This window comes from Podarcis pityusensis, assembly GCF_964106645.2.
Source record: "Podarcis pityusensis genome assembly, chromosome: 7".
Taxonomy (NCBI): Eukaryota; Metazoa; Chordata; class Lepidosauria; order Squamata; family Lacertidae; genus Podarcis; species Podarcis pityusensis.
The window spans coordinates 6,605,535-6,620,690 of NC_138031.1; the positions used below are offsets into that span (position 1 = coordinate 6,605,535).

The following is a 15,156-nucleotide window of genomic DNA, read 5'->3' on the forward strand; positions in this document are numbered from 1 at the left end:
CTATAAAATGCACATTTAAAACAGCATTATTAGCAAGAAAATAAAATATTTGAATAAAATGTTATCATAAGCATAGAACGTATCTGCTGATGTTGCTGCCAATCTTGCCAGTGGTGGTTCATGGAGGATGGCAGCTGTGGAAACTCTGGCTCAATATCCTGGGTCTGAGCTAAGACACAGTCAAGATGGTCTCTGGCCTCCTCTTCAGCCTCAGCTTTTGTAGCTGGAGTCAATCAGAGGCCCACCCTCCCAGGCCAGGTGGAATCTTCCAGGACTTAGAGCCATGATGTTTATAGGCCCTCAACTCTTTCATGATGTTAGGAGTGATCATAGGAAGAGCGCTGTGGTCATTATGATTGACAGTGCCTGTTAGGTAATCTATTTAGACATTAGCTTCTTAAATTGCTTAGGGGATTTTGTTTGGGGGTGTTGCTGTTGTTGGTATTATTATTTGTATCTTTATTATGATTTATGTGGAAATTGTTCAATTTGTGTACTTTTTGATGTTTTATTTATTGTCTATGATTAGTTTTGTTACATTTGGAACTATGCAATTCCCCCTCCCCCATGTTGTAAGCCACCTTGAGCTTGATTTTAACTATGGAAAGGCAGCATACAAATTATATTATGTATGTATGCTTGTATGTAAATCAATTTTTAACGACTAGATCATAGTAGGCTACCAAGGGTTTGCTGTACTGCTCTGGAGCCCATTACTGCATGTTAAATCTCTGCCAGACATTCCTGTAGATTTATTTCTTTATCTCATACAGTTTATATACCACTTGATTATAAAAAGGCAAAAACCTCCAAGCTGTAGATGTGATGGTGGTGATGTAAACTCTCCTATAGTCTGACATAGCTCAAGTCTTCCTCAGTTTGTGCTCTGCTTTTGTATTTTCTGCTGCTTCCAAGCTCTCTAATATAACAGGAAGCAGCTGAGGGTCTAGTCAATGGAAGATACATGTAGGAGTGGTCATCTCTCTCTTGGGACATTTTTCTATTCCAGAGACCAACTAATACAATGACAGACAGTTAGCTAGGTCAAAAGGAAACTCTTTTAAGAGCAGTCAGGAAAAATGATGCAGACCCATCCGTCTCTGGTGGTAGATAATCCTTACTGTTCTCTGAGCCATGCAAATCTATGAAGTCTTGTAAACCTATATCTTACCAGGTGGCGATCTTTCCATATGGCAAGATACATTTACAAAACATTCCAGCTTCCTCCTCCCGGTAAAATTAAAATTAGTAAGATAGTACGCCTGATTACTTAAAGTGATCATTTGTACTAAAAGACTTGTATTGCTTCCAATATTATAAAGGTTCCCAAGTGTATAGTTTGATTTTGCCAGCAAAATCGGAAGTGGGAGCATATACAAAGACAGCTGGGGGATCTGTCCACCATGACAGAAGGGGTAATTTTAAAGTCATTCTGCCTTGCACAATGCCCTGTTGGCAAGCAGTTCCCTTCCCCCAGTCACTAATGTCCTTATTATTACCATAGAAATAAGGGAGCCTGTGTAATTAGTGCAGGATGTCAAAGATCAACTTGCATTAATGTAGCAACTGTGACCTTTTTGATAAGGCAGAGCAGCAGCTGAGGGCAGATGGCAGCTGAGCGTTACCCTAATGCAAAGCTTTGCTTTTAAAAGCTGTAAAGAAAGAAAAAAAACACCAGTGTGTATTTTCTTTGGAGCATGGAAGTCTTGTTTAATGATTTGTCCGTTGTAAAGCTGGCCAAAAGGGAAGGGAGGACTTCTATAAATGAAGCAGAGTAGTAACCACTTTTTACCGTTCAACATTGTAGAAGCCATGATGATTCCACAGGATAAGAAACTTACAACAAATGGGATGTAGAGGGTTTCATCCTCCGACAGCCTACTTTGCTTCTTCAACAGATGCGGAGAAGGGACAGAGTGCTCTATCAGTCTTTAGCCACTTTGCTTGCCTGCATGCAATTCCTTATCTACTATGGCTACCAGGCAAGTTCTGAAACACAAGGCTGCTTTAAATAATGGCTTATTTAGAGGTCACATTCTGTGCATGGGTTCAACAGCGGCTTGAAATCCATGCTTTATATACCTAAGTCAGTCGTCTTCATTGCTGACAGTGCTTGTAAGGAAACATTGAAAATATACTAGATTGAATAATGCTTTGTTGTGGGCTGGTAGATGAGGGTAGAGGAAACTCTGTTCCTTCCCTACTAACCCTCTGGATTTTCATTGAGCACAGAAAATGACATTCACTTGGACCAGCTTTACATGTCTTTGTTTCTACAGTAACATTCTGGGAACTGTTTTAAATGCTACACTTACCATGGAGATTAGCATCCCCATGGTGAGTTGAACTACCAACCTGCGCACACACACCTGCTCTCTCCATCTGTCTCATGATGTTATGAACAACTTTGTACATGTGCGTTCAGAAAGGAGACGTCTGAAGAAAACATAATATTTAACTCTGCACTGTTAGCACCCCTATGCCCAGGTGGAGGAGATGAAAAACAACCTCAGATTAATGTCTTGCAACCTTATCCCGAGACTCATCTTGGTGCCTTTGGATTGCTTGCTGTTTAATTAATGCATGATTGGTTTTATACTGTGAAAGCTGGACATTAGGAACCTGTTTCAGATCCGTTCCTATCCTTAAGCCACACCAATAAACCCGCTACCGCCCCTTGCACTCAGGGCTCCTCAGTTTCACCCTTTCCTGTTTATGTGCACCTCCTAATTAAGGCATGTTAGGTTGACTGTAACCTCATCCATGCCTTGCCCTGACTTATGCTTGGGGGGGGGATTGTATCTTTTTGTTGCACAAAGATTAAAACCTTGATAATTCCATGAATTGTCTAATAGCAATCTTCTCATCTGAATTACCAAATCCCCAGGCTATGGTGAATTTTCTTCCTGAGATTTTGTTGCTGTAAGGGCTAGGGGTTGGGGGGGGGGGAGAGATCTGGCTAAATGAGGCACATGCCTTCTAAAACATAGCAGCTGCTGCATAAGGCAATACAGTCAGTAATAAATTTATTCTTAACTCATGCACCAGAGTAAGCCTACACTGTTTGGAATGTCCAAACGTATGAGCTCTTCATTCCTCTCATCTTGACTGTGTATCGCGCCAGTCTGATGTGCCAGGGAACTTGACTGCTGGCGGGTTTTACAATTGTTCCTTAATAAATGTTTTGAAGTCTGGGAAGTGACTAGTCAGCAAGTTATTCAAGAAGTGCACACAACCAGTGTTCTGTCTCAACAAAAATAAGGATCCTACTGAGAGAGCAGACTTGCTGTATTTTTGCTTTTTGTTTCCCAATAAGCTTTTAGCCTGTGAAAGGGTTGCTGCTATTGGGGCTCCTGGCTTAAGCTCAACTCTGTGTTTACTCATAATAAGTCCCACTGAGTTAAATGGGGCTTTCCCTGTGTGTGTGCTGCATTTCAACCTTGAATCACTTTCTCTGGTTCATCACCCCTTCCCCTGGTGCGAAAAACATGTATGAGCTAAAAGACAAACTCTCAAATGGTTGATCTCAACCTGCTTTTAATTCTGATTAATTCCCATTGGAGTAAAATTCCAAACTGGTGTGGGATTCTTCTCGCTGAGTCTGGGACTACATCTTTGGCAACAAACAAGGGTTTCCTAATCTCATCTTTTCCTCCTGCTGTGCAAAAGTGGAGGAGGGATGGATTTGCAAGGGAGAGAGTGAGTGGTGAGCTGTGTGAGAGTGTAGGGAAAGAGCTGCCTGCTGCACAGTCTGAGATTCACCCTCCCTAAGAATTCTTTTTTGCCAGCCAATATTATACTTGAACAAGTTCTGGAAAAGAATTCAAAGAGGACCTGGAGAAGAAAGCATGCAGGTGCAGGACGGATTAAGCACCTTTGGCCCACTTGACTCTTCTCCCTTCGAAATGCCCTCAGCTATTTTAAATGTCAACAATAAACAGGGATTTGGAAATTCTGTTTGAGCTTTTGAACTGGCAGTTCTTGTCGTTTACTGTTCTGAGGCAGTGTCTGCAAACTTGCAGTCTCACCAGTTCCTGTAGCTGCCTTCTGCCATAATGTGTGCATGGTGAAATAAAGGTTTTGGGGAGCAGTCACCAACTCTCTCAGAATCTAGCTCCTAGATTCACAGATTATGATGTGCGATTTTTGAAACTGAGAACCAACCAAGAGTCCTTAGGAACTGTTTTCCAATATGAAGGTTCAGATTCCAAAGCTATAAAGTGGGCCATAGTTAATGTATTTACTCAAGCACCCCCAATGACAAAAGAAGAAGAAAACAAGTGCATGATCTCAAATAGTCTTCCTCAACCTGGTGCACGCCAGTTGTTTTGGACTATAATTCCCATCATGCTGTCCATGCTGGCTATGGCTGATGAGAATTGTAGTCCAGCAACTTCTGAAAGTCACCAAGTTGAGGAAGGCTTCCCTGGAGTCTTCTGTGCACAGCAACTTTTGCTGTATATGAAGATATTTAACTAATAAGTCAGTGGTTTCCAGATGTCTGACACCCAAGCTATTTCAATGTATTTATTTGTGCAGTCTTCTCTCTTAAAAGTATGAATTGTTCACCTTCTTAGGACCCTCATCCTGAGTTTCTTCATGAATCAGTGTTCAGGTCATGCTTCCTCCAAAGTGCAGGCAATTTGCTGCATTTTTGCTCTAGGAGTGATGCTGTCACCACCTGATACAATCATGCTGCACAATTGCTAGCTCAAATCAGACAGAGACTGACTTGAAGAAGTTAAGGCCAAAGCAGTAAGTCATGCAGAGATGCAGCAAGTAGCTTCCTCTGTGAGTGTATCATTCCAGGTTCTCAGAATCTTTTAAATAATTTAATTACTTCTCATGCCTATCTAGCAGTTCTCTCGCCACATCCTATTGTGCCCTAGCACAGAGTTTGGGAATTGCTGCTTTAGCATCTCTGGCAGATTGAAGTTTCGGCTTACCCATATTTCCTGGACTTCATGAATGTTCTATATTTAACCTTAGTCAATGGAAGAAAGTTTAGCACACAGCAATAGTCTTTGGGGCACGGAGTGCTCTTATCTTCTGAGCAGCAAACTGCTGCTGTGGTTGCAGCCGGGTGATTAGTGAACATCACGGTTATGAACAGTATTCCTGAAGAAGGAATTGCACTGGCTGCCAGCTAAGTCCCAGGATAGGTTCAGAGCACCGGTATTTGTGTACAAAGCCCTATACAGCTTGGGACCAGATTGTTTCACCACCTATATACCCAGCTGATCACTCTGCTCTGCAGGAGAGGGCACCCTATGGATACCATGCTATCAGGAGGTTCCTTTGGCACATTGTCAGAATTGGACCTTTAGTGTGGCATCTCCTACGCTTAGGCACTCCTTTCCACTGCATATCAAACAGGTGCCTTTTCTACGCGTTTCTTGGCACCTGTGAAAGACCTTCTTATAAAAAAAGTTTGCAGATTTTTATCCCAGTTGATATCTTTCCTGGATCTGAACTGATTACTTGCCTCAGACATTTGGAAGCTTGGGTAGAACAGAGAAAACCAGTGGGATGTGGTTATCTCCAGATGCTAACACTTGAGGAACAGCAAGGAAGGATGTACTTGAGGTGTTGTCACTCTGTAATCAAAGAAGGCATTGACTCCAGTAAGCTAGAAATCAAAAAAGGGACTGACTCCATTACAGGGGTTGTGCTCTCCCCCCTCCCCCCCCGAAAAGCTCAAGGAGATCTTGAGATGAAAAATGAAGTCAATGAAGCACCCACAGGAGGAAATGTTTTGGTAATAAGGTTCAGTTAGCTTCAAAGTCAAAAATTGTGGTCATGGCAGTACAGTGAAGGAGCAGCAAGGCAACCATTATAACAAACCTAGTTTGGTAGCCATAGGCGAGAAAGGATTCCATGTTCATGAGAGAGCAGGATGGCAGAAGAAAGATGGAGCACTCTGTTTCTCTCTTCTGCACCCAGTACAGAAATGTGCAGAGGACTGTTGCAGGAAGGATGAAGCTCCACCATCTCCAGTTTGTTGGCAGGCTAATAATTTTGTTGTTGTTGCAGGCTAGTAACTTTTGTGGACTTGCTTTCAAAGCTACACTATAGTTAAAAACAGCATGAAGATCAAACTTCTTTAGATGAAAACAAAACAAAACAAAATCACTGCCTCACCTTTGCTTTTCATCCTGAAGCAAAGTTCTTAACCTGAAGCACTATTTCTGGGTTAGCGGAGTCTGTAACGTGAAGCATCTGTAACCTGAAGCGTATGTAACCTGAGGTACCACTTGTATGTTACCTGCTAAAGGCAGCTGAAAATTACTAATTTTTTGTTTGTGATACCTTCTCTAAAGGTAAAGGTAAAGGGACCCCTGACCGTTAGGTCCAGTCGTGGCCGACTCTGGGGTTGCAGCGCTCATCTCGCTTTATTGGCCGAGGGAGCCGGCATACAGTTTCCAGGTCATGTGGCCAGCATGACTAAGCCGCTTCTAGCGAACCAGAGTAGCGCACAGAAACGCCGTTTACCTTCCCGCCAGAGCGGTACCTATTTATCTACTTGCACTTTGAGGTGCTTTCAAACTGCTAGGTTGGAGGATCAGGGACTGAGTAACGGGAGCTCACCCCGTCGCGGGGATTTGAACTGCCCACCTTCTGATCAGCAAGTCCTAGGCTCTGTGGTTTAACCCACAGTGCCACCCGTATCCCTCGATACCTTCTCTAGAAAATACCTTAGAAGATACCTTCTCTAGAAAGTCTTAATTTCTGGGTACTATACTGCTGCTGTGCATTGTTGCCCCAGTTCTTGATTCTGAAGAAACAAGAGTTTATTCCCCGAAGAGATGGAAATGTTTAGGGCCAAAAATAGAGCACAGTATAATAAGAAAGGTTTCAATATGCTTGGCTGAAACCAGCATGTTCTCATTCACCCACCAGTGTTTGCATTCTGCTTAAGAAATTATTGTGTGTATGGTTACTTGTTGCTTTAATCTTTTTTAAAGTTTCTTTTTTGGAGTGTCTTTTTTGGGGAGATTCAGGGATTTGGAGGGTGAGGAGAGAAACTGTGATGCTGCAGTAGACTGCAGTTAGAGAAATGTATAAGACATAGCAGTATGGTAGGGCAGTTGGCTTTATATTCAGATAAGAGGTAGCAATCTTACTGTTCCTTTCCATGTGTGTTAAGGGGAAAATTGTTTCCTGGATGTGTAGTATCCAAAGAAGAATTCAGAGTTGTGATCTAGGTGTATTTGCTTGGTTGGTTTGATGCACTTCATCACCAAGGCTAGAGCACTTTAGAGCTTTTGAGGTGATTGCACATTTCATCTTCTCCTTGACTGAGCATCTTGTATTCAAAACGCTTTTTCGATAGGGTACTGTTGTACAGTGTTTACTTTTATTTTTACTTCTTTGCATTCTCTTAAGACTGGAAATAGTGTTTCTGGGGCTTGTGTGTGACCTTTTTCATGCACTGCTAACTCAAAGCAAGCCCAAGAACATTTCCTAAAACAATGCTTTTCTGCGCTTCTTAAAATTCCTAGTGGTTCAAGATCAAATAAAACATTAGACATCATATGAAGGTGGGGAGGAAAGCATGAGTAGTCAAGAGAGAGACTGAAGCACTATTGAGTGATGAACCCAAAAGAGAACATGAGCATACATGTGAAATATGGGGGCAGAAGCATATAGCAGTCACAATTGTGTTCTCATGGTCATTGGGAGCAGCAGATAAGTTTGCATGGACTATTACACCAGGAAGTCTGGCATTGAAAGGAATAGATTGCCTGGGGAGGAAGAGGTATTTGTGGCTGGGTGGCCAACCTGTAGCAAGGTTGCCTTAAGTGGCACAGGACATGTAGACTGTGACACTTCTGTAACAGGAGCAGGAGAGCTTGTTCCCTGAGGCAAACCACTCTGAAGTGGTCAAGGGATGCTGAGGTTTTCATTCTAATATGAATTAGTGTGGCACTCTTTTATATTTTGCGTTCCCTCTGTGGCTCATGTGCCAAAAAGGCTAGCACCTTGGTTTTGGAAGTGAATGGTAAATATTTTAAGAGACACAAGCAATGGAAGTACAAGTCATGTATGAAGCAGAGGCAGATTTAGGGGAACATGACGAGTTTGCCCACACTAGGTGCTGAGCCAAAAGGGCACTGCAGGGAGCGCTGTAGAATGGGGGGGGGGGCTGAATTTTTGGGTTACCCAAGGTCACTGCTGAAATTTGAGAGCCCAAAGTCTGCCACTGTAGGAAGAGGTCCATAGATAGTGCTTTCTTATTGAGTCTGAGCATGCAATTTAAGGAGAGGCCTTCTGTGATAATTTAAAAACCTAAGTGAATCACAAAAGTGCATTTTTCCATAATGTCAAACGTTTAGTATAAAAAAGCTACAGTACAGTGGTACCTCTGGTTGCGAACGGGATCCGTTCCGGAGCCCCGTTCGCAACCTGAAAGGAATGCACCTGTGCATGTGCGGGTTGCGATTCGCCGCTTCTGCACATGGCATGCGTGTCACATTATTTTGCGTGTCTGCACAAGTGGAGAAACCCAGAAGTACCGTATTTTTCGCTCTATAACACGCACCTGACCATAACACGCACATCGTTTTTAGAGGAGGAAAACAAGGGAAAAAATATTCTGAATGAAACAGTGGACGTATCATTTTTGTGCTTCATGCTGTGGCCACAGACATGTGATCTGATGGTGAATTTGGGGTGACCCAATGCAAAAATCCTGAGAATCCCTGTGGATCCATGCTTTGTAACCACGTTTTTGCACCATTGCAGCCCCAGGCAACAGTGGGTGCGTGATTTTGGGGGGGCAGGCTGTAGCCATGGACATGCTATGTGCTCTGATGGTGAATTTTGGCTGACCCAATGCAAAGATCCTGAGGATCCATGTGGATCCATGCTTTGTAACCACGTTTTTGCACCATTGCAGCCCCAGGCAACAGTGGGTGCGTGATTTTGGGGGGGCAGGCTGTAGCCATGGACATGCTGTGTGCTCTGATGGTGAATTTGGGGTGACCCAATGCAAAGATCCTGAGGATCCATGTGGATCCATGCTTTGTAACCACATTTTAAGTGGGGAGGGAAGGAAAAACACAGAAGGCTAAGAATGCAGGAGAGGGCTATAACGTGAGGAAAGGAAGGCAAAAGTTCCCCCCCACCCACCCACACAAGCCAGCCAGCGCTCTCTCTCTCTCTCTCTCTCTCTCTCTCTCTCCCATCTGCATGTTTTCCGGCTGCCTGATATTTATTTTTTTTAATTGCCTTGACAGAAGAAAGCATTTTAACTGCATTAAGAACTATTTAGCAGCGAAACCTAAGCTTTGCCATCCCTTAAGAGGTACAGACACTGTAATCTTCCAGATCGCATGAATTTACAGGCAAAACACTGTTTAAGGATTTCATCCTTTTAAATTGAAGAAAGCATATTTGAATGCTGTGTGTCCCCAAAAACAAAAAGCAGGAAGTCAAATTAGAATTTTAAGCTGAACCTGTAATCTCTCTTCCCTTCACAAACATTGTTCCCTCCGAAGCACAGAGAGGAAAGCAGACACTCTGCTTTCCCCTCTGCTTGCCTGGAGGGGAGGGGCTTTCCCTGCTCTTTGTTCCGTTTCAGCAAACACAGCAACGAAACAGAGCGGGTGGGCAGTAAGACCCTGAGGCAGAATGCAGGAAAGCAACCACTTCCTCTTTTCCCCTCTGCTTGCCTGGAGGGGAGGGGCTTTCCCTGCTCTTTGTTCCGTTTCAGCAAACACAGCAACGAAACAGAGCGGGTGGGCAGTAAGACCCTGAGGCAGAATGCAGGAAAGCAGCTGCTTCCTCTTTTCCCCTCTGCTTGCCTGGAGGGGAGGGGCTTTCCCTGCTCTTTGTTCTGTTTCAGCAATCGTGAAGCCCGATTTGATTTTTGTCTGATTTTTCGGCTCCAGGGACCACACATTCGCTCCATAACACGCACAGACATTTCCCCTTCCTTTTCAGGAGAAAAAATCTGCGTGTTATAGAGCGAAAAATACGGTAACCCTTTCCGGTACTTCCGGGTCGTCGCAGGACGCAACCTGAAAAAACATATCATGAAGCAAACGTAACGAGGTATGACTGTACAGAAAAAGGGAGCCAGGGGTTGGTTAGAATGTTTCAGACTAGGGCCTGAGAGACCAGAGTTCAAATCCCCACTATGCCAGGGATGACCTTGGGCCAGTCACTGCCTCTCAGCCTAACCTACCTTATAGGGTTGTTGTGAGGAAGAATTAGGAGGGGAGAACCATGTATGCCACCTTGAACTCCTTGGAGGAAAGGAAGATATGAAAGGTATAAATAAAATGTATTCTGCTGGACTGTGGTTTTGCCCATGGCACTCTTATTTGGTTTTTTACTTTGCTTCCTCTTTCTGATTATGAGGGAATATACAGCACAAGGTGTCTAAATGTTTGGCTGAAGGTTTCGTGTACTATGATTCTGACTATGAAAACTATCCTTGCATACCAACCAGTGAATGTTATTAAAAATAAATAAGAAAGAAAATGTTGTTTTACGTGAACACATATTGATTGTTCATATTATTTTGGGAAGTTTAAAAATGAGTTTTCCATTAAAGTGAGTGATTAATAGTGAGGAACGGTGGTGCAATGGGCAACTCTTGAATTTTGTGAAAAGAACCATATAATTCAAGGGGAAATACTACATTAATTAAAATCAGCATGTTGATCTGATTAATGTAAAAGGCTCTTTTTGTAAAGCAGCTTTGCAAGGGTTTTAAATTAATATACTAGCTTCCTGGGGAAGTATATCATTATAAAATTAATGTAATTGAACAGCAGTTCTAATTAGTAGATATTAAGCTCACAATCATTTTTGGGAATCAAGTAAATATCCACCAATAAGTGCAGAAAAAATGCCAAGCTTTCAGTGTAATTCTGTTAAGCTCTGATTTGTTATCTATAAACTTTAAGTGTTTTTAAGATGAAAAGCCCTATTAGCCCTAAGTATTCATAAAAATTAAGTTTTCATGTAGGTTATCTCTGCTTACCCAGCTATTCACAACGTTGGCTGTTATTAATCATTCTTCTTTCTAACAGAGCTGTTTAAATGTCCAGTGATAGTCATGTGCTAATGTTAATTATTGCCATTAAAGTATACATCTCAGTCAAGGAGGTCTGAATTTCATTTGGGGATAAATTATATTTTTAATTACCAACCTTTATTTATTTACTGGGTGGGGGGAATTGGATGACTATTATTGTATCTGTTCTTGACCCTCTTGGGTGGAGAGTCAGCTCCAGGACTCTCCTTGGCAAATCCTGGTCATGGTTTGTTTCACAAACTGAGGTAATTATGAGTTCTTCCACATAGTGACGGTGAAACAAAACCATGGGTTGTGTCCTCAAAATTGGTTTGGTTTTCCAGCTGCTCTTGCCTCATGTCTTTGTAGACTGGCAAGCGTCTGAGGTTACACAGTGTCCAAGCAAGCCACGATTGAAGAAGGGTGTTGGGTTCACAAATAACACCAGGCCATTCTTGCAACAAAGGAAAGTCAACACTGAACCATGGTTTCAGAACACAGTTTGTCATTACACAATTAAAAGTTTTATGAATGTTATGAGCAAACCAGTGTTATGAGCAAACCAGGCCATTGCTTAGATGAGCATCTATCTTCTCCTTCAAGTGATTTTTTGATTTTTTTTTTTGGAAGTTCAACTTTTACAGCCTCCCTAATGCCTGTAGTAAAGCTATGGGGAGCATGTATGCAATAAATTCATTATCTATCAACTATTTGCACAGCACATTTCATTGAGAATTCTAGGGCAGTTTGCAACTATTTCCATAAAAACAGTGCAATAAATCTAGAAAAAATACGAATCCACAATAAGAAATACCACATCACTTCAGGCAACTTCACATTTTAGAGGTATGTGATTGAAAGGCAAGCAGGAGTGATACACACTCCCTCTTTTTGCTTTTTCTTGGTTAATGTTTGAAATCAAGAGTCTCATGTCTTGCCAGTTGTGCATGTGTACATTTTCAGATTCAGGAATATTGCTCAGCTACTCTCTCTACAAGGGAAATGCACAGTATCCCTCTTTGGATGTTGCACAAGAAACTAGAATTCTTTTCCTCACCCTACTCCTCAACCCACCCACCCCCACCTTTTAATGAACAAATCTGCTCTTCATTACTCATGGAAAAGATTGCTTGGAGCTTGAGAATAATTTACCTCCAAAGCAGACTGATGAAATTTGCTTGGAAAAGTATTGAAACTTGCAGTGAACATGATATTTGAATGAAAGTATATTTGATGTCATTTATACTGTTCTTATATGTGACACATTCCTCTTTGTTTTACTTTAGGTGAAAAATGACTATATGGTAGAAATAGCAGACCAGGTGGACCAGGAAATTGCCTTGAAGCTAGGTTGCCTTGAAATCCGGTAAGGCAATATTTTTTACATATTTATTCAAACTTTTATAAGCTGAGCAATTTCCCTTATTCTTGATACCCTGATGGATATGAAAATTGGGTTTTTTAAAAAAATGTTTCCTTAAAAGTCTTTTTGGAACTTACAGTGTTTGGTGTAATACAATTGTAATGCTTTTAAATTTACAGATTTCCCCATCCCCAAACTCCCGGTTAGTGGCATTTTTATGTCACTTCTGCTCAGTTCACACAAACTTAACTCAAATGGTTAGAAATTAGCCACAGTATTGAAAGTAAGGCAATACAACTACATTTACTGTGGGAGAATGTTTCATCAACCCACATTTACAAATCATGAAGAGTTGAATTAAGAACATTGCTGTTGCCTCTTCCTTAACTTATTGTCCAATATTTATAAAGTGTAAAAAATCTCTATAGAGAGAAATAGAGAAACAGAGAGAAGTGAATCCAAACATATTTTTTACTCTTGTAACTAGGAATATTTGGAGTTCATCGGGGGGAAAAAGACTTACTGTCATCTGTCTTAATGTCTCCGATCTGAAACTGATTTTTTTGCCTTTCTGTTGCCTTTCTGCTACCCCCCTGAGCCTGAAGCTCAGTCGAGGGGATATTGTGTGCCCTAGATCTAGCAATGGGCTTTGGAGACTGTCAGGCATCCAAGTTGCTTTGGTGCCCTTTTTAAAAAGCAGAATACTGGCAAAGATGTTGTGGTCCCTTTTCATGAGTTGTCTCTTAATAAATTATCCAGGTACCATGCCAGAGCTACAAATCTTCTTTCTTTCACAAATACACATTCTCACTCTTGCGAGCCACAAAGTCATGCTCTTGTATTTTATAATCGGTTGCTGGGAATCACAAGTGGGAAGAGCACCGTTGTACTCATTTCCTTCTTACAGGTTTCCCATAAGCATCTGGTTGGCTACTGTGAGAGCAAGGGTGGTTTCTTATATTCTTAAAGCAGCAAGCACTTACTTAATTGAGATTATAGTGCGAGTTATGGAGCCCCTCCTGTTCAGTATGCCCCACATAGGTTATGTGACCCTTCCTTTTCACAGGGATCAGCCACAGCTCAGGGAGCCTTTATCTGGAGTCTCATTTTCTCCATGGCCCACTCTGTAAACATAAATCTTTATATATAGCTCTGACTCTGCACCGAGGGGTCAGAATATTATTCAGATTTGTCTCCACCTCCAGTGGGGTTGTCTTTGGAATCAGACTAGGTCACTGGCTATCCCCACAGTGGAAATACAGCAGGGATGCGTGGAATGGGGCTGGCTTTCCTACCATCCAGGGAATTTCCTTTGCAATGGAGACACCACCACCTTCTTCTGCCAACAGCACGGCTGCTAAGTGTCTGGTTCTGCCTGCCTTCTGAGCTTCATAGCTGGACATTTGGTTTGGTTAGACATCTACAGAGCCAAGCTATATTTTTGTCTCCAGATATGTGAATGCATATTATAGAACTGCAGAAATGTAGGGAAGGGCTGCAGCTCAGTGGGACAGTGCATACTTTGTGAGGGACGTCCTAAGCATATCCAGCGCCGTGGTGCAAAGCTCCCTCCGGCGCCCCCCTCCCCGTTTCCCAGAGTTTTTTAGGGAGGACGGTGCTGCCGGCGGGGCTGGAGGAGGTGGGCAGCAGCTGGAGGACGGCTCCTCCGTCGGGGAAGAGGCAGAGGCTGGACGCGGTGCCTCCTAGCTCAGCTGGCCACTTTGTGCCGCGGTGGCCACAGCAGACAGAGGCTCTGGGCACAGCATGGTGGAGGCAGGCGAGAGTGGCAAGCTGATGCCAGGAAGCTCAGCATCCAGCCTCCACCTCTTCCCTGGCGCCCTCCAGAACATGGCGCCCAGCGGCACTAGCCTCTATTGGTAAGACGCCCCTGTACTTTGCATACAAAAGGTCCAGGTTTAACCCCTGCCACCATCAGAAAGGGCTGGGAAGCCTGTGGCTGGAGAGCTGCTCTGTATGCATTTCCCCCCACCACTGTCACACGTAAGTTTATGTTTCCTCTTCAGCTGAATGCTGTGAAACTGAGCCCAATATCATACCAGGAAGGCTCTAGAACACGCATGAAGGCTGGAGCTATGAAGGGCTCAGCCTAAGCACAGCCCAACCCAGTCCTGCTGGGATACCAACCCTAAACAGCATTTTGTAGTCTCCTCCTATTTTACAAAGCACAATAATTTTTAGCATGTTAATAAACTCTTTCAGATTATGAAGAGAGAGAGAGAGACAAGAGAGATTTTGGAACAATAGCTGATGAAAATTCCCCAAGCATATAACTGTTGTTCAAGGTCTTTTTGTTGAGACAGTTGCTTTAGTTCTGCTATTGTCTTGCACAGCAAGACTCAGAAAAAGTAACAATCAATAAGAAATTAGTGGTAAATCAAGCGACAGAGTAATAGGGAGAGAAAAGCAAATGTTGAGCAGTAATTTTGAATTACACCATTGTTGCAAATGCTCTTGCTGGCCAAGAATAATGATAGCTGGTACATGGCAGCTCAGCGCTGTCAAAATTGCAAGTTTAAAGAAATGTTTGGGTGGGAAGGTGGCTGAGGATTTAAATTTTCATCACAAGCATATAATATGGTTTGAGACAAGGAACTTGATCTTTTTGAATCACAAGCCCTTGTGATTGCAGATGTATAACAAAACAAACTAAAAAGTGAAAAGTCCAACAAAAATTGAGTAAGGTTTCCAGTGGCCAGAGGCTGGACATTCAGCACTTTGAAGAGCCGTATATATTGAAGTGTTGGCT

The 15,156-nt window shown here is 42.6% G+C and overlaps 1 protein-coding gene across 13 annotated transcripts in view; it reads left to right on the top strand.

Moving 5' to 3' along the window:
- The window catches only part of PTK2 (protein tyrosine kinase 2), a 189,786-nt gene that overhangs the window by 95,296 nt on the left and 79,334 nt on the right, over positions 1-15,156 (top strand). For all 13 annotated transcript variants that reach the window (XM_081012527.1, XM_081012516.1, XM_081012526.1 and 10 more), the window contains one exon: positions 12,313-12,392. In XM_081012527.1, coding sequence (XP_080868653.1) covers positions 12,313-12,392 — 80 coding nt within the window. The remainder of the gene's footprint in view (positions 1-12,312; positions 12,393-15,156) is intronic.